The following is a 20645-nucleotide window of genomic DNA, read 5'->3' on the forward strand; positions in this document are numbered from 1 at the left end:
AATGAGAGGATGAGGGCAATGTCGAAGACAAAAGGAACTGCAGCTACTATTTATAATATTTGCATGCAGCTTAACAAAAACGTTTACTGTGGGATTTAACTCCTCAGAGTCAAGATATGATGGACTGTAAAATATGTTTAACATATTCATATCAACATTCTGCATTTTAAATGGGGGTGGTGACCTAGTTAAAATGAATGCCTTGATAACTGCACTCAATATTTGTATCACGCAAGGCATTTTTAAGGTCAGAAACTGAATTATTAAGAATTGATCACTGCTATGAAGCCTGAACAGACAAGGTCCTTTTTCAAAGGCCAGTTCAGAGGCAAGAAATTCTCGAGAGTGGCGAGGAAACGACCACCAACAAGAGATAAACTCAGCGACCATAATTCGATTAGATTTAAAACAGTGATGGAAAAGGATCTAAAAGTTGAAGTTCTAAATTGGAGAAAGGCCAATTTTGAAGGTATTAGGCAAGAACTTTCAAAAGCTGATTGGGGGCAGATGTTCGCAGGAAAAGGGACGGCTGGAAAATGGGAAGTCTTCAGCAATGAGATAACAAGAATTCAGAGAAAGTATATTCCTGTCAGGGTGAAAGGAAAGGCTGGTAGGTATAGGGAATGCTGGATGACTAAAGAAATTAAGGGTTTGGTTAAGAAAACGAAGGAAGCATATGTCAGGTATAGACAGGACTGATCGAGTGAATCCTTAGAAGAGTATAAAGGCAGTAGGAGTATACTTAAGAGGGAAATCAGGAGGGCAAAACAGGGACATGAGATAGCTTTGGCATATAGAATTAAGGAAAATCGAAAGGGTTTTTACAAATATATTAAGGACAAAAGGGTTACTAGTGAGAGAATAGGGCCCCTCAAAGATCAGCAAGGCGGCCTTTGTGTGGAGCCCAGAAAATGGGGAGATACTGTGTATTTACTGTGGAAAAGGATATGGAAGATATAGACTGTAGGGAAATAGATGGTGACACCTTGCAAAATGCCCATAATACATAAAGGTGGATAAAGCCCCAGGACCTGATCAGGTGTACCCGAGAACTCTGTGGGAAGATAGAGAAGTGATTGCTGGGCCTCTTGCCGAGATATTTGTATCATCGATAGTCACAGGTGATGTGCTGGAAGACTGGAGGTTGACAAATGTGGTGCCACTGATTAAGAAGGGTGGTAAAGACAAGCCAGGGAACTATAGACCAGTGAGCCTGACCTCGGTGGTGGGCAAGGTGTTGGAGGGAATCCTGAGGGACAGGATGTACATGTATTTGGAAAGGCAAGGACTGATTAGGGATAGTCAACATGGGTTTGTGCGTGGGAAATCATGTCTAACTTGATTGAGTTTTTTGAAGAAGTAACAAAGACGATTGATGAGGGCAGAGTTGTAGATGTGATCTATATGGACTTCAGTAAGGTGTTCGACTAGGTTCCCCATGGGAGACCGATTAGCAAGGTTAGATCTAATGGAATACAGGGAGAACTAGCCATTTGGATACGGAACTGGCTCAAAGGTAGAAGACAGAGGGTGGTGGTGGAGGGTTGTTTTTCAGATTGGAGGCCTGTGACCAATGGAGTGCCACAATGATTGGTGCTGGGTCCACTACTTTTTGTCATTTGCATAAATGATGTGGATGCGAGTATAAGAGGTACAGTTAGTAAGTTTGCAGATGACACCAAAATTGGAGGTTTAGTGGACAGCGAAGAGGGTTCCCTCAGATTACAACAGGATCTTGACCAGATGGGCCAATGGGCTGAGAAGTGGCAGATGGAGTTTAATTCAGATAAATTGAGATGTTGCATTTTGGGAAAGCAAATCTTAGCAGAACTCATACACATAATGGTAAGGTCCTAGGGAGCGTTGCTGAACAGAGAGGCCTTGGACTGCAGCTTCATAGTTCCTTGAAAGTTGAGTCACAGGTAGATTGAATAGTGAAGAAGGCGTTTGCTATGCTTTCCTTTATTGGTCAGAGTATTGAGTACAGGGATTGGGAGGTTATGTTGCAGCTGTACAGGACATTGGTTAGGCCACTGTTGGAATATTGCATGCAATTCTGGTCTCTTTCCTATCGGAAAGATGTTGTGAAGCTTGAAAGGGTTCAGGAAAGATTTAAAGGATATTGCCAGGGTTGGAGGATTTGAGCTATAGGGAGAGGCTGAACAGGCTGGGGCTGTTTTCCCTGGAGTGTGGGAGGCTGAAGGGTGACCTTGTAGAGGTTTACAAAATTATGAGGGACATGGATAGGATAAATAGAAAAAGTCTTTTCCCTGGGGTCGGGGAGTCCAGAACTAGAGGGCATAGGTTTAGGGTGAGAGGGGCAAAATTTAAAAGAGATCTAAGGGGCAACTTTTTCACACAGAGGGTGGTACGTGTATGAATGAGCTGCCAGAAGTAGTGATGGAAGCTGGTACAAATGCAACATTTAAAACGCATTTGGATGGGTATATGAATAGGAAGGGATTGGAGGGATATGGGCCGGGTGCTGGCAGGTGGGACTAGATTGGGTTGGGATATCTGGTCGGCATGGACGGGTTGGACTGAAGAGCTGTTTCCATGCTGTACATTTGTATGACTCTCTAACATTCAATATCATTCGTATCACAGAATTGCCCTCCACCATAATCACGGGGATTATTAATGACCAGAAATTGAACTGGACCAGCAAAGGTGGCAACAAGAGCAGGTCAGAGGCTAAGAAGCGAGTGTCTCATCTCCTGACTCCTGAAAGCCTGTCCACCATCTGCAAGGCACCAGTCAGGAGTGTAACAGAATACTCCTCACTTGCCTGGATGGGGACAGCTCCAACGTCAGTCAGAAAGCTTGACACAGTCCAGGACAAAGCAGCCCACCTGATTGGTTGCCCATCCACCACCTTCAACATTCAATCCCTTCACCTCCCAATGCACAGTGGCAGCAGTGTGTACCATCTACAAAATGCACTGCAGAAACTCACCAAGGCTCCTCTGACATCACCTTCCAATCCATTTCCAATGGCAATGGCAGCAGATCCATGGGTAGATGGATATATGCCACCGCCTGCAAATGACGCTCCAAACCACTCCCCACCCTGACTTCAATGGTACTGGGTGAAAATCTTCAAACTTCCTTGGTAGTAGCACTGGAGGTGTCCCTGCAGCACGTGAACAGCAGTGGTTCAAGATGTGTAGTTGTGACGGTCAAGAAAATCGGGGGCTCAGGAAATTTGGCATATCCATAAGGAACCTCACCAGCTTCAATAGATTCACCATTCAGAAAGCATACTGTCCAGGTGCATGACGGCCATATATGGCAACTGCTCTGACAAAGAACTGTAAGAAACTACAAAGGGTGGTGTGCACAGCCCAGGCCCTCACAAAAGCCAACATCCCATCTTCATGGTTTCCTTTTACACGGCTAGCTGCCACGGAGAGGCTGCCAACATCATCAAAGACCCATTGTACTCCAGTAATGATCGCCTACAACCTCTTCCGTCAGGCAGAAGATGCAGAAGCCTGAACACATACACCAACAGGTTCAAGAACAGCTTCTTCCTGGCTGTTATTAGACCGATGAATGGACTCTCTAGCCCCGAATACTGCTGATCTTGCCTGGAGCACACCATGTTCAATGTAACCTGTATGCAGCTCAGTCTTTTCAATCTGTGCATCTTTGCTTACTATGATCTGCCTGTACTGCTCATAAACAAAGCATTTCACTGTATTTCAGTACATGTGACAATAAAAATCAATCAGGAAGGCAACTCACCATCACTTTCTTAAAGACAATTAAGGATTAAGAATAAATATTGGGGGCGGGGATCCAAAATGGCAGCATCCTGTTAGGATCACGTTGGCTGGGCTCTGCACTGCAACACTGACCTGACAGATTCAGAACCGCCCCAAACACTTTACTGCGAGTAAAAACACAGTAAAGGAGCTGGAAACCTGAAAAAAAAAAGGACTTACCTTTGTCCTTGCAGCTGGAGAATGCCAAAGAAAGGAGGAAGCTCGCTTGAGGCTGGGGCCATGACCCAGCCCTCTGAAGTAGCGGGTTTGCTTACTCGTGGTTGAGGAGTCGGCCAAACCTCACGAGGTACTGGGGAGGCAAATCCGGGGGAGAAAAAAAAATCGAAGAGAAGCTGGCTCCTGTACCTGCTAGGCTGCAAGACTTGGGAAGAAGCACCGATGAGCCCGAGTGTCGGGCTGCAGGGGTAGGGGCAGAGACTGACTCCTCCAAGAGCTGGATTGAAGCCCTGGAAACACAGGTTCATGGTTTGTTGGATCTGGTAGATGATCTCAAGAACAGGAGCGGAAATAAGAACTTGTGTGTTGTTGGCATACCGCAGGGGAACGAAGGTGAGTGGCCGGTGAAGTTCTTCGACAAGTGGTTCCCAGAATTCCTTGGTTTGTGGTTAAGAAGGGAAGGACAACAATTCAAAGATCCCACCGGCTCACGGCATGAAAGCCAGGTGCGGATCAGCACCCACGCCCTGTCCTGGTGAGCTCCATCATTGTAAAGACAAGCAGAGGGTCATGGAAGCCTCGAGCCCAGGGGAGGGATTCAAAGGCGTCGGTATGTGGCGGCTCCATTGTCATGTTTTTTCAAGACTTCTCGGTGGCAGTGGTCCAGAAAAGGAAGTGCTACGATTGTGTCAAGAGGAGATTGAGAGAACTTGGGATCCAGTATTCGCTAAGATATCCAGCGGTGCTTCAGATCAATCATAATAGATCCATATATTTGTTCGACTCGTCAGAGAAAGCAAAGAACTTTGGGGACACACTGACTTAAGTTGAACGGCCGAATAGGCATAGAGGACAGAGCTGTTCGGGTTTGCTTTTATGGAGTCATACAAATGTACAGCATGGAAACAGATCCTTCGGTCCAACTCATCCACGCCGACCAGATATCCCACCTCAATCTAGTCCTACCAACCAGCACCCAGCCCATATCCCTCCAAACCCTTCCTATTCATATACCCATCCAAATGCCTTTTAAATGTTGCTATTGCACCAGTGTCCACCACTTCCTCTGGAAGCTCATTCCATACACGTACCATCCTCTGTGTGAAAATTTTGCCCCTTAGGTCTCTTTTATATCTTTCCCCTCTCAACCTAAACCTATGCCCTCTAGTTCTGGACTCCCCGACCCCAGGGAAGAGACTTTGTCTCTTTACGCTATCCATACCCGTCATGAATTTATAAACCTCTGCAAGGTCACCCCTCATTCTCCAACACTCCAGGGAAAACAGCCCCAGCCTATTCAACCTCTCCCTATAGCTCAAATCCTCCAACCCTGGCAACATCCTTGTAAATCTTTTCTGAACCCTTTCAAGTTTCACAACATCTTTCCGATAGGAAGGAGACCAGAATTGCACGCAATATTCCAACAGTGGCCTAACCAATGTCCTGTACAGCCCCAGCATGACCTCCCAACTCCTGGACTCTTTTCTTTAAAAAGGACATGGTGGGGTTTCCTTTCTGGTGAAAAGTTGCGTGAAATGATGTCTGGGATGGATCGAGCATTCATTTTTAATCTCTAAGCAATGTTAAGGGATGGGTGACATATTTATTTTTAGTTTACTTGTCTAACACTAACCTTGCTCTTGGGTATTTATTTTCTACTGGGTGGTTGGTGTATGTGGCCTGACCCGAGCTGGTAGGAGTTGAGAGGACGGTTGAGATGATTAGTCAGGTTGTAGGATGTGTAGGTACCCCCTTTCAATGGGTGTGGGGGGGGGGGGGGGGAAAGGTAAATTCCTCCAATCAGTGCCTTTGGCGAGTTTTTGTTTTCCTGTTTTTGCTATATATAGTTGTTGTAAGTTTTGTAGATTTGTTGGTTGTCGTTGTTTTAGTCTGTGTAGTTTTTAGATTTTGTGGATTATTTTGCATTAAAGTTCAGCGATCTGTAGTTTGGGTTCTTCCTCTCTAGAGTCTAAATGGTGATGTGGAAGGTTATGGCTAAGGATGTGTTTAAGTGGTGCTCCTGGCATATTAAAGGGGAGTCACTCACCTGTCAAGAGGAAGAAGGCCCTTTCCAGTCTTAAAAGGGAGAGGGCGGATGTTGCCTTATTACAAGAAACACACTTGGACGATACAGAGCATCTGAAGCTGCAACAGAATGGGTATGACCGGGTTTATTTTTCATTTTTCAATACGAGGAGTAGAGGGTGGCCATTTTCGTTCGAAAGAACTCCCATTTAAGTTTTTAGAGTGCATTAAAGACACACACTGGTGACTTGTAATCCTTAAAGCTTTGATACATGGGGAAGAATATGTTCACTGTCCCCCGGCCCACCCCCTTAAATTCTTGACAGACACACTTTCTAGACTGGTTAATCTTGCATCTCAACATATTATTGGAGGAGGGGATTTCAATTGTCCCATAGACCCTACGGTAGACAGATTGCCCAAAGGCCCACCAATAGCTTCTTTGTGATCTAAACAGTTAGGGGATCTGTGTGCTGAATTGGGGTTGGTAGATGTTTGGAGGCATCTTCACCCTACTGGCAGGGACTCCACGTTCTTTTCGGACCCACATAAATGCCATACCAGGATTGATCTTTCTGACCCCTGCAGCACACCTGGGCTCAGTGGCATTATATACAATCGACAATATCACTATTTCTGATCACTCCGCAGTGTATTTAATGGTTAAGAGTAAGGATACAGTGGTAAGCTCAAGGCACTGGCAACTGGACCCCTTCATCCACAAGGATAGCAAGTTTAGTAAATTCTTTTCTACTGAGTTCAGGGCTTTTTTAGATACTAATTCAGGCTCGGCCAGTAGCCCATCCATTCTCTGGGAAACAGCTAAAGTCTATGCTACTGGGTTGGTTATTTCCTGTTCAGCCAGAAAGACACGACAGACAGGGGAGCAACAACGCTTGCTCAAGACACATCTGATAGTAGCTGAAAAAGCATACGTTCACAGGCCTTCATTGGTTAAACTGCAGAGGATCACAGCGCTTCGGTCTGCACTGAACTCCATGCTCACGCGGACTGCCAAGAGAGAGCTTACATTTGCAAGTGAAAGGTTGTTTGAGCGTGGAGATAAGCCGGGCAAGTACCTAGTACACCTTGCTAGGAAAAGGAGTGCTCCCCAAGCCATTATCTTAATCAGAGAGGATACTGGAAAGGATTAATTCTAAAAGGATTAATGCAGCATTCTGGAAATTTTACTCCGAATTATACCCATCTGAAAGCTGAGAGAGTGGGCGGGTTAGGATGGAGTATTTTTTGTTAAGAATTTGGACCTTCTGGGAGTGACCCCTGAACAAGAGTCTCTCCTCAATGCCCCATTGTCAGAACAAGAGGTGCAGGAGGTAGTGAGGCAGCTCGAGAATGGAAAGGCGCTGGGCTCTGACAGGCTCCCCAGCGAGTTCGATCAGGAATTTATAAGTATATTGTCAGGGCCGATGCTTGGTATGTTTAATGACTCACATAGTCATGGCCTCCTCCCACCATCTCGAAGAGAACAACTCTCTCATTCTTAAAATAAAGGAAGGCCCCGGAGGACTGTACTTCCTATAGATCCATTTCACTCCTGAATGTTGACTTCAAAATCCTATCCAAGACCCTGGCATTAAGGCTAGAAACAGTACTGCCCTCCATCATTCAGAAGGACCAGACGGGGTTCATAAAAAGTCACAGATCAACGGATAATGTCAGGAGATTACTCAATATGATCCAAGTATGTCAACAGCAATCTGTACAGGGATTGGTCATCTCCTTAGATGCGGAAAAGGCATTTGACAGGGTCGAGTGGCCATGTTTTTTTTCATACTTTGAAGTGGTTTGGTCTGGGAAAGACTTTCATCAGGTGGGTGGAGGTTCTGTATAGTGATCCTCTTGCCGTAGTCCTCACCAATGGTGTATGGTCAAGCAATATTAATGTTTATAGGGGCAGTCGACAGGGCTGTCCCGTGTCACCACTGCTTTTCACATTGGTGATCAAACCGCTGGTGGAGGCAGTACACAGGGTTCCCAATATAACCGCTCCACAAGGGAGACAAAGTCACATAAGATCGCACTGTACACAGATGATGTTCTTGTCTTCTTATCAAACCCAACAGTCTCAGTGCCACACCTGATACAATGCATCAATCTATTTGGTGGCTTCTCGGGTTATAAGATCAATTTTGCGAAGTCAGAGGCCATGACCATGGGTGGTCTCCTGAGAGTGCCTGATGGATCTTGGTTCCCTTTTAGATGGTGGCAGGGGGGACTTTCTCTACTTAGGTAAATTTAATACTTCCATTTTGATTGGTTATTTAAAGCCAATTGTGCCATTTATTCTGTGAAACAAGTGGGACTTTCGTAGATGGGAGGCGCTTCCGATCTCCTGGTTAGCCCTTATTAAAATGAACATTCTGTCCTGCCTTTTGTATCGTATTAAATATTTCCTCTGCTTTTTAATAAGCAAGTACTTAGAAGATTGAATGGCTGGTTCAGTTCTTTTACCTGGTGTCACAAGCGGCCCCAAATTAAATTGACTAAAGTGCAGTTACCTTACAGACTGGGAGGAGTGGGCCTCCCAGACATCAAAAACTGTCAGTTAAGCTGGTTGCTATCTCACGTAAATGATTGGGCCCAGGGAAACCCTCACTCACTTGAGTTGGGTTTCGAAGCATCTCAGGCAAGCTGCCCTCTTGTTAGCCTGCTGTTCTTAGACAAAATGAGAACAGCTATGGAATATTACCATAGGCCAACAGTCATCAATACTGTCAAGACATGGAGGGCAATGAGTCAGGGTGAGGGCAATATTGCCAAAACATCATTTTTGACATCCACAGTTGGTATGCCAGACTTTCAGCCAGGGATGGGTTAAAACTTTGGGCAGCTAGGGGCACATCTTACCTGGGTGATTTACTCGAAGGGGACATATTGATGTCCTTTGACCAGTTGGCTCGGAAATATGAATTGCCCAGTAGGGACCTCTTTTATTTATTTCAAATTAGAAACTTCATACAAAAAAAAGACCACACTTGTAACTGATCCCTATAATTCCAACATGGAGAAGAGGGTGTTGAGTGCTGAGGGTACATTATTTCTTAGCATTGCTTATCATCTAGTGGGAGAGGGTCCCTCGGACAAGATCGAACGGCTCTGTAAGGTATGGGAGAGGGAGTTGGACGTTGAGATCTTTTCTAAAATATGGGAGGATATCTGAGAAAATGCAAGAAGGATCTCAATTTGCAACAGGACCCACACCTTGCAGTTGAAGATTCTTCACAGGGTCCACGGCCCTAAACCACCTTGCTAAATTTAAAGCGGGAGCCTCTCCAATGTGTCCTAAATGTAAAGTGAGCATGGACACACTTAGATTAGATTACATTAGATTACATTACAGTGTGGAAACAGGCCCTCCGGCCCAACAAGTCCACACCGACCCGCCGAAGCGCAACCCACCCAGACCCCTACATTTACCCCTTACCTAACACTATGGGCAATTTAGCATGGCCAATTCACCTGACCTGCACATCTTTGGACTGTGGGAGGAAACCGGAGCACCCGGAGGAAACCCACGCAGACACGGGGAGAACATGCAAACTCCATACAGAGAGTCGCCTGAGGCGGGAATTGAACCCGGGTCTCTGGCGCTGTGAGGCAACAGTGCTAACCACTCATTGTCTTTGGTCCTACCACAGACTGCAGGCACACTGGAGCACTGTGGTAGGCGAAATAGAGGTGTTGGGAACAGATGGACCCAGTATCTCTTCTTCTTGGCTTTGTTAATTCACTTTCATTCGATGCGCACACACAAAAAAAAGGCTTTTCAGTTTCCTCACTTTTTGTGCAAGACAGAACATTCTACTAGGGTAGGTGTTGGAAAGTCCTTTGGGGTTGGCGGGCTGCTGTAAGCTAGTCATGGAGTACATCCCCTTGGATTTTCCTACATGTACGGTGCACCATAAAACGAGAACTTCTATCAGACATGGCAGCCCTTTTTGGATTACCTGGGGGCAGATTTGTCTGCCACATTAATAAGAACCTTTATATAGCTATGGCAATTCTATATAATGAATCTGGTATCCATAGGGAAGGAATGACAAATTTACGAATATGTATAAACGAATCTGCTCGATGATCAAGGGCTATTGCTTTGTTTTGCTGAGCTGTATTATGATTATTATCATTATTGTTAAGAATTTCCTTTTTTAGCTAAGTTTTTAGTTATTATTTATTTATGTAATTAGTGGGTTTGTTCTTAAATATTGATTTGAATTGTTTGGTTTAGTCTTTGTTGTAATATTCAAATGAAAAAAATTTTTTTAACAAAAATATATTTGAAAAAAATATATAATGCCCGTATGCCATGAACAACTGAAAGTAAAATACAGATGGGTGGATTACCTCCATACCAATCTTTTCGACTTCCAGGACTATATTGTCTCTGTAATGCAGTTAGCTAACGAGGACTAGCCTGACCCAAAGGGTGAAATCCTATGGAGGTGACATGGTTCTAGGCCACCAGCTAGAGCTACCACTGAGGTAGCAGGAACCCTGCTCTTTGAAGAAGGTCTTCTACACCAAGAGGAGAAGAGGGAAGAGAATACCCTCCCACTACTTATGTTAAATTCACCATGGGATCACTTAAGGCTTCATCTACTCCATATCTTAAATCCATTGGATTACAGTTTCCAAATAGAATGGATGCTTAGATAAACAACGCAACTATATTCCCACTTTTCAATTATTAGGCATCATTTATTCATTTATTGCACTAAAGAAAGAAATCAGCTGAAACTTCATTAATTTTAATGGCTGTTTTGTTTAAAATGGATGGTTAAAATTGCCTGAATCAACTGATCTGGTTTATGAGTGTACAGTTATATTTAAAGGCACATTACCACAATCTGCATTTCTACAGCATCTTTACAATCATAAAATTCAGTTCTGGGCATGTTACTTAAGAATGTTAAAGCCCTCGAGAGAGAGAGAGTGCATTGGAGATTTACTGGAATGCAACCAGGAATGAGGGATTTTAGATACAAGGCAAGATTAGAGAAATTGGCCTTATTCTCCTTGGAGTAGAGAAGATGAAGGTGACCTTATTGAGGCGTTCAAAATTTGGAACTGGTTTTGACAGGGTAGAGAAGGATATTCTGTTTCTACCAATTGGCATGTCAGTAGCTAGGGGTCACAATATCAAAATTGTCACCAAGAGAGCTACAAGCGAGATGAGGGGAAATGTCTTTACTCAGAGCTGTTAGGATTTGGGTTGGGCTGTCTTGGAGAGTAGTGGAGGCAGATTCTATAATAGGTTTCAAAAGAAAGCTGGACACATATTTGGAAGCCATGAAGTTACAGGGCTACAGAGATAGAGTTGGAGAATGGGCCTAGCTGGGTAGCTCTTTCAGGAGTCGGTCAGATACACATGGGTCAAATGGCCTCCTTCTGTATTGTAAAATTCTATGATAAAATGTCCTATCACAAGAGAGTATAATCAGACAAAACAATTTGACAATGACCTGAAGGGTGAGCTATTATGGCAGTTGATCAAACATTTGTTCAGAAGAATTAAGTTTTAAGGAGCACCTTAAAGGAGGACAGGGAGAGGCATGGAGAGGCAGAGGGGTTTTGGGCAGGCAATTGCAGAGTTTGAGGCCCTCTCAGCCAAAGGCCTAACCTTATTAGAGGTCTGAACGAATCTCTCAAATTTCAAATCGAATGGTAATCTTGCTTATTCTGTACCTTCTGTGCAGCAGTAACTTCATATCCCTGTTCTATCACCCTGTGATCTTTCTATGTTATGATCTGCCTGAACTGCTCACAAAACTAAACTTTTTCACTGCACTGAGGTACATGTGACAATGATAAATTAAATGAAATCTCAAAAGACTGTAATAAGTCAAATCGGGGAGAAGTCAAATTGGAATTCAAGGAGCACAGAGATTTCAGGTGGTTGCAGGGCAAGTGAAGTTTATAGAAAGATAGAAGTTCAAGCTATGCAGGAAACCAAACACCCAAGTGTGAATTTTAAGTGCATGCATTCTTTGGCCAGTGACCAATGGATAGACTGTCAGCCTCAGCCGAGGGAGGGGGACAACATACAAGGTGAAGCCTTGGGGTAAGTGAAGAGTTTTAAGTGTCTGGGGTCAGTGGTGGCAAACAACGGAAATGCAGAAATAGAAATTCAGCAACAGTATAGTTGCCGTCAGAGTAAGTGGAAGAAGTGGAGCGTTACTTGATGGAAAAGTATTTAGTGGAAAGGAAGACTCGAAAAGGTGGTTGTGACATCGACCGTGTTATGGTTAATTCAAAGAACATGTTCAGACACATGAGGACACACATCCAGGGCAAGTAGGACTTGGGAACCTGGGCCTTCAGACTCAGAGGCAGGGACATTACCCCTGTACCACAAGACCCCGAGAGTTAGGAACCGCAGAAACTTGGGCAACGTCACGGAACAATGAACCGACACCAATGCAGAGGCTGACTGTGATGGATGTGTGGTGTAACAGGAAAAGGCCAGCACCTGAAACCAGAGAGGGTCCATTGTAAGAGCAGAGAGTGTTTGAGAAGAGATTGAAACAATCTGGTCATTTATTACAGTGAGAGAGAGAGAGAGAATGGGATTGGGGGATGTGGTGAAGGGAGCAATGGAGGTTAGTCTGCCAGGAAAGAGAACAGGAAGTCCTGAGAGCACCAAATGGAAAAAAAACATGGTGGCGAGAGTCACAGACACAGCGGTTTGGAAGGGGAAGGGGCGACTGGCAGCAGGAATAGACAAGGGCGATCTCCCAGATGGATGGTGATCTCAAATAAAACAGCACAAGCAGTACTGTAGGGATTCTATGAATCTATGAAGCTAAGGAGAGGAGAGGAAGAGTGGGAGCTGATGGCGGTTAGTGAGCAGGAGGTTGATGGCAGAACCAGATGGTGAGAGCTCGGATCCAGACTGCTGAGGTTTGGAGGTGGGAAGTGAACAGCAGTCCATCAGAACGATCACAGTGCCATGGACCCAGGTTCAATCCTAGCCTCGGGCTTCTGTCTACATGGAGTTTGCATATTTTCCTCTTGCCTGCGTGGGTTTCCTCCGGACGCCCCAGTTTCCTCCCACTGTCTAAAGATGTGCAGATTAGTTGGATTAGCTGACATGCTCAATGGCCCCATAGTGACCAGGGATATGCAGGCTGGATGGGTAAGCCGTGGGAAATGCAGGGTTACAGGGATGGAGTACAGAATGCCAAGTCGAGTGTCGAGAGGAGAGTAGAGAGGAGAGAGGAGAGAAGCTTTATTTGACGTTTCGACCATATACAGTTGGTACAATAAAAATGAGACAGTGTTCCTCCATGACTAAGATGCTATGTGAACACACAGACTACACAAGAGTACAGTCATACACAGGGCAGCATAAAGTGCAGAGAAAAGTGCAAAACATGCAAGACAGCACAGTAATTCCTGACAAGACAAAACAACAAGCACAGTGGTGGACAAATTACAATGCACCAATGAATTTGGGTCGCCATAGTCTTACTAGACCATTGGGGCTGCTCTCTTATTTGAGAGAGAAGCGGCTGATGGTGATTTAACCTGAGGGCCACCAGACCGCAGGCAAGGGGAGAGGTTGAGAAGGCAAGTCCTTCATGGTAACCTCAAACCAGTGATGGGAATTGAACCCATGCTGTTAACAATGAATGATCATTAATAAAACATTATTTTTGCAGCAATTCAAAAAGTCGTCCGAAAATTGCATGTGGAATGGAGTGTGATCATACAATGTTAAGGAGCCTGATGGCTTGGGGGAAGAAACTATTGCATAGTAGAAGATTGGGTTGGGTTGGATGCTCTTCAGAGGGTCAGTGTGGACTTGATGGGGCAAATGGCCTCTTTCAGCATTGTAGGGATTCTATTCTATTTTATGATTCGAAGTCTGAAGCTAACAAAGACAGTAGATATTGGTGATCTTCTCAATGACCAGCACCAATATCATCTCCTGAATCCCCAATTAAACTTTATATTGATTATTTTCCATTTGACTGGTTGCAATTTAGCCAAATAAACTGCAGATTTGACAACATTTCAAGTCTTTGCCCTTTCCTAACATCATCGCATGGCGTCAAAACCCAAACAGGTTACATTCCCTTGTTTTCTCTTTAAACTCCACATCTCTAGTGCCTGTCTTGTTTGTAAATGCTGATGAGGTCGCAGAAGTGTGATGGTACAAATCCAACCGTACTGAAACCAGTGAGCACAGATTCTTCATAATGCTCATCCAATTATACGGCTATAACCTTATCTGCCTCAAATTTCTCTTCCTGAAGCGAATGATATTCCCATTGAGTGGAGTGGAGGGGGGGAGGTGGGAGAGGTTGGGGGGGTGGGGGTGGGGTGGGGTGGGGTGGGGAGTGGGAAACACCGCCCCGCTTCAGATCCTCAGTTCTACCAGAATGACAAGAGACACATGATGGCCTTTATTGAGGCGGCCCCAGTCTATAACCTCCTCCAAGCTGGAAGGGAAAACATTTAGCAAACCAAATGCCCAATATACAAATCTACCACTTTGGTGCATTGCTGTCATACAGTAATCCGCTGCAATATAAGGTTCCTGCATCAGATAACTTTCTTACACCTATCCATTTTTTGCCTGGGTACCTGTTGACTTTATACACACTTGATAATGTAGAATAAAGGAAGATTGTCAGACAACTGTATTTCAGTGTGGCTTTCACATTAGTCCTTGGCCAGAGCAAATTTTTGTCAATGCAATGCATGATATATGGCAAATAACCATGGGGGCCTTGACAATAGGAGCGTAACAATGGTAAGGTACAGGACATCATGGGTGCTACATTTCAACGGAAGTTCGGGGTCTCTGTGGAAATCAAATGTGCAGTGTACTGGGCAAGACAATAAAGGGGCTGCACGCACTCTCCAGTTTATAAGTTTGTGTAAAAGCAGGGAAATGTTCAATGGGGGCAGACACACACCAGAATGAACCACTTATCTAACTGTGTACTGGAAATGCGCCAAGAACAAGGACGGACTACAACAGTTCCCCTTAAAGAAATGCGCCTTTAACAACTAGTTAGAGCACCATTTCTATTTGGGCTGATTTGCCAAGAAAACATCCCCCTGTCGTCTGTCCATGCAAGAACACAGTGACAGCACCTCATGTGCAAACACAAAGAATACAAGTATATTGGTCCTGCCTCCAGCTCTGCATCAAATCCCTTCCAAATCAACCAGTGGCCAACTGTACACATTCCCGCCTCCTAAAGCTAAAAATAAGACTGGTTCCATTTTGACAGTCCAAAAGCCCATATCAACACGAAATGCAGCAACGAATCTCACAAACCAAATCTCATTTACATTCACACACCACAGCAAGGTAACCACAAAAAAAAAATTTACAACACGGGGTGTAGCCAATGACCTCTAACCAACAGGATTGAGGATACTGCACAATATTCTTGACTCCACTGCTCATTTCCACCAGAGTGGAACAGAATGCTAGAGCACACAGGGGCGTCTTTGGTTTTGCGTAACTTTCATTTAGACAAAAAAGAAAATGACACTCAGACCTAAAACGCCCCTGTCATTTGGAATTCTCTTTGAAATGGCCACTAATGTAGCAACATCTCTCCTCATTGCACATGAGGCAAAAGGTGTGTTCTGTCTAAGTGCGACTGTTATTGAGGTCAACAAAGCCAGATGAGAGGGAGAGAAAGAGAGAGAGAAGATGGCACGCTCTGCAGATATCACTGTGATGTTTCCATCTCGTTTCATGGTGGGTGCATTGGGGCTCAATACAAACCATCATTATTCCATGTGAAGGAGAGGAGACAAAGCAATGCAGTGGAGAGGTCCAGCCCTGCTGAATTATATCACAACATTCACATCGATTACACCTAATCCAGCCAACCTGGAGTTGGATAAATGGGACCCAGTTTTCAAAAATCAGACGACAATTCTAAAACAATATCATTACCATAAACTATTTCAAATGGATAACTGCAGAGTTCCAATAACTAGAAGCAAAAGGCAGGGTATTCAAATATAACTACCAGACAATGAAAACGTCAAATGACAAAGCTCCTAAATTCTCCGCACAGCAGGAGATATCTGTGGGAGTGCATGGGTTAAGGTCACATAGAACACAATGTGTCTATTGCTAATTATCTCCCCAAAATAGAAGCAGCCTTGTATTGCTTAACATGAAGGCAATAAACTAAATGGTCACATCTATCAGTAAGCATTTTGTATGCTCTTCCAATTGTTCTTATTTAAGAGGCACTGCTGTGTGTGTGTGTGTGTGTGTGTGTGTGTGTGTGAGTGAGTGAGAGAGAGAGAGAGAGAGAATTTAATTGCATAATAATCTCAAAAGATGCATCATGATTTGACTCCTGGGCACTTGCACATTTGGGGTGTCCCATAGTATGAACGGAAGCCAGTTTCAAAAATCTGGAGCAGATGTACGTGAGAAACAAAACATATATTGCAGCACCAAATGGTTCCTGTATCAGGGAAATTAAAATCCACCCTGATACAGGCTCCCTCTTCCCTAAAGCAGCACATCCCGCACCAACACTGCAGTCCACTGTGAGGAATTTAACACAGAAAAATTATCTGCAAACAAAGCACTGCAAACTCCAGCAAATGGAAGAAATCAACTACAATTTATTTATGTAGCCAGCCATATTCAGAAGTACAGAGGCTCCCTCTGCACTGACTTGACAATGGGTATTTAATTACACGCTCAGTGCAACAGAATCAGAACAATGGAATGTGCCGATGGACAAATTTCTCAAGGTACCTTTCTCTTTCGATCCCGCGAACGTTTTCGGTGTTTTTTGACGACTTTCTCATCCTCAGTCGCAGCTTCCAATTCCCGGTTTTTCTTGATGTGAGATGCAGCATGGGCCATCCTGGGTACCGGTAATGTCTGACCAAATGTGACAGCTTAGTGTCGGTACAATCCCTGGCAATCTCGTAAAACCAGTCTTCAGTGATTTTTGTCTCGCTTTCCCTCTGTGCTTGCAGTCACCGATGAAGAATTAAAACCAGAGAAGGCAAATCATCACCAGACCAATGCAGGGGCTTGTGAGACATTGTGCGTTGACTGGTTTTATCTACCTCTGCACATCTCGAAGGAAGAAGCCTTCAAAGAGTGCAGCCATTCTGATGCATTAATGTAGTGAAGAAGTCAGCTGGGATAGTGAAGGCAGAATCATGGATAGACTGTATCTCCTGCTTACCAACTGGAAGTGCCTAAGTGACTTCAGTGAAAGGGGGAGACAGAGGGAGATCCTGACAGGGGTAATAGCTACATCAGGAGATGTACAAACTGACGCCGCACTAAAACAGAGCAATAGTCAAGTGCCCACACATTATTAACTCCTCACATCTCACAGAATCATTTTATTGCTGACTTAAACAGGCAGGCAAAGGTGCATTGGGATACAGCACAAACCTGCGATGCAGTGGAACGGGTCTTTCTACACTGCTGATGCAGACAGAGGCCAGGGTGAAATGACATTTACATTTACCACCCCTCCACCCTCCGCAACACAGGCCAAACGGTGCAATGTCGAGTGAATTTGGGGTGGAGGGGGGGGGAAACCGAAGAACCTACATTCTCCCCGAATCTGACAGGTCCCAGCAATCTTGCTGTTCGCACGCATTGCTCACGTTAACTGTGTAGCAAAGCTTGCACTCCAGGACTGCTCATTACTGAGCACTGCACGGCAGATCTAAATATGTAATCACACAGGCTCACATCACAAATGCTCGGCTTAAGTTCCCTCGAGCTATATGGACAAGGCAAAGAGCGAAAGAAAACTAAACAACAAACACCCTCTTTCCTCTAAACTGACACCATCTGTTTTAGTGTCCCTTCTTTGAGAGCCACAAATTATATGATTGTATTTTTTTTACCACCTGCGTCCTTGGTGCTGCTGACTGCAGCTTTTGAATATTCATGATAGGTGGGAGAGAGAGAGAGAGAAATACACACAGCAGCCTGCATAGATCCGGGACGTAGTAATACCTGTGGCCAGAAAATGGAGTTCTCTCCTTGGAATATAAAGGGTAGAGAGCACAGCAGACAGGGGGCAGGGGACAGGGATATCAAAGAGAGTGGGGGCAGCAGGAGGTATTTGTGCTTCAAGGCGTTAGACACAGTAAGATTCTTGTGGGCTAATAAAAGGGAAAAATCAGCTCCTGTCAAAGGATAAACAGTAAAGCCTCTATTGTCACCCAACACAAGACTCTTTTAAATGGTCACTGCTTTTCATTTGCAGGTTTTTGTTGAGAGAGGCTGTTTACAGGAGCCTGGGATTCTTCATTTGGTTTCGGAGTGTGGTCTTTGCTTCATGGAAGAAAGGGTGTTTCTCCCCATTTTGCCTGCATCAGCAAACTGAAGGCGAGACCAGTCTACTGTGTCACAGACGACGCGAACAGGATACGCACTGTTGGCTGCAGGTAGGGTTAAGGAAAGAAAGGTTTTAGAGAAATAGCAGTTGCTAATATGTGGCAATTTAATGGAAATATCAAATGCCTCTACTTGTACATCACCCTATCTAAAGACAGGCTGTGTCACTCCTCTCCTCTTCATTTGGAAGAATCGCACTGATGGGTTAAAACCTAGTTCACTCCATGAAACGAAGATGAAGAAGATTAAAATCCAAATAAGTAAGTGTGCCAGAAATTGTTAATCTTTATTCCATTTTTAATATGAAAGTGGCACCACACACTCCAGCCAGCAGTGATCTCTGCAGATATATCACTGACCTGTATAGAGAAATGGACACATGAGCCAGCAATGGAACCATGCCAAAGCAGTTTGAGCAGCTCGAGTTCAGCTTTGTCCTGTTGACAGAGGAATTAGGAGTAACAATCATAAACCCAGCTCAGTCACTCAGTTACAACACCAATGATGCATTAACCTGACAACGGCAAGAGTGCTTCGTCATTTTCCATGTTACATCGAATACCAAATGAATTGTGTTTGTGAGCGAGCAAATGTGAGAGTGAAAGAGAACATGTGATAGAGTAAGAGAGGTATGAGTTGAGAGAATGAGTGTGGATGAGCGACAGAGAGTCTGAATGTGCGCCAGACACAGCAAGTGTGAGAGAGTGGAAGTGGGAGAATCAGTTGAGTATGAGCGAGTGTATTTGTGCACGAGTGAGCGTTTGAGTATGTATGAGATTGAGGGAGAGAGAGAGGAGCTGAAGGTGTATCAGTAAAAGTGAGCAAGTGCGTGAGAGCAAGTGTGAGCGATAGCACACGGATGAGTGTGAAACAGATTACCAGCTGATTCGTTACCTTGATGGAGTGTCTCCGTTGTGGAAAAGGTACCTGAAGAAATCAAGAATCTCAAGTCCCAACCCCTTGCCAGCATTTCTCATGACAGTAGAGACAGTCTGTGGTTCACACAAATAGTTCCTGGAGGTAGCTGGTCACTTAAATGATCAAATTTGACTTTGTAGCTCATAGTGCCTGAAATCCAGACTGAGGAGATTAGATCAGGTAAGAACAGCTCTGTTCTGAGTGCATTTTATTTGGATCTTCTGGGTATCCATTTGGAGAACTGAGGCACCTCAGTGAATATGGTTCCGGGATACCCTGGGGGTGGGAGTCAGGATCTGCATGAGCCTTTGTTTTACTGGCACCAGATGTTAAGGTGTTCACCTGGAACCCCCAAGTGACTGCATCGCTTAGAGGGAAGACTCGTCAGGATCTTGGCGGGGGTAGGGTTGTGAGACTTTTAATATGAACATTGGACATGAAAAAGTGCGTAAATCCCTTGGAACCATCCCATCTATCAAGAGCTGTCAAGCAACTCTCAAAGTAACAGCAGGAGTCCAGACCTATCAGCAAGTCACAATAAATGTCACTATGTTTTTATGGATAGGAGTACTTTTCTCAATAGAGTGTAGTCTCAGTATAGAACTTCAATTGAAATATATTTTCTCAGCGATGTGCATAGCTACCTGTGGATACTCAATTAGTCAGCATGGTAGATGAAGGGGAAAGGGTGGTGGTTGTAAATAGAGAGCAAGTTGGCACAGGGTGTAGGGGGACTAGTGAGTTTTGAGAAGATTTGCAGCTCAGGTTGAGGTTCTGGATGTAGGTTTGGTCGCTGAGTTGGAAGGTTCATTTTCAGACATTTCATCACCATACTAGGTAACATTTTCAGTGGGCCACCAGGCGAAGCACTACTGATGATTCCTGCTTTCTATTTATATGTTTGGGTTTCTTTGGGTTGGTGATGCCATTTCCTGTGGTTATGTCATTTCCTGTTCTTTTTCTCAGGGGATGGTAAATCGAGTCCAAGTCAATGTACCAATGTAAGAGATGTGATGGCGGGTGGATAGAGGACACTAGATTACATGGGTTGGCATGGATTTCTGTGTAATTTGTTCATGAGACAAGGGCCGACACTGGCTAGGCTCCATGGATGGGAAATTTTAGTTAGGAGGATAGCCCGAAGCAATTGCATTTGTACTTGGAGGAGGCAGAGAGAAGTTTTCTAAATATTGAGCAGGCTGGGCAAAGAGGAATTGTCGGGGTGGGGGAGGTGAGCTGTTCCTGCTCGTCAAAGAAACATGAAGGAGAAGACATGGATTGAAAGAGCCATGTACAAACGAAGCCAAGGTTCTGTACAAATGAAACCAGGGTGATGTGAGAAAAAAAGAACTGTTTCACCCAGCAAGTAG

The 20645-nt window shown here is 44.5% G+C and overlaps 1 protein-coding gene across 20 annotated transcripts in view; it reads right to left on the minus strand.

Annotated features, from left to right (window-relative positions):
- Window positions 1-20645, minus strand: part of ank3b (ankyrin 3b) — a 716427-nt gene that overhangs the window by 378557 nt on the left and 317225 nt on the right. For 9 of the 20 annotated variants that reach the window (XM_072557887.1, XM_072557885.1, XM_072557884.1 and 6 more), the window contains exon 1: window positions 16741-17140. The exons of 3 other annotated variants lie outside the window; for them this stretch is intronic. In XM_072557887.1, coding sequence (XP_072413988.1) covers window positions 16741-16851 — 111 coding nt within the window. In that variant the 5' untranslated portion in view covers window positions 16852-17140. Of the gene's footprint in view, window positions 1-16740; window positions 17145-20645 lie in introns of those variants that run through there. 8 more of the 20 variants (XM_072557911.1, XM_072557910.1, XM_072557909.1 and 5 more) reach the window with 5 other exon arrangements.

Source organism: Chiloscyllium punctatum, chromosome 38 (assembly GCF_047496795.1).
Source record: "Chiloscyllium punctatum isolate Juve2018m chromosome 38, sChiPun1.3, whole genome shotgun sequence".
Lineage (NCBI taxonomy): Eukaryota > Metazoa > Chordata > Chondrichthyes > Orectolobiformes > Hemiscylliidae > Chiloscyllium > Chiloscyllium punctatum.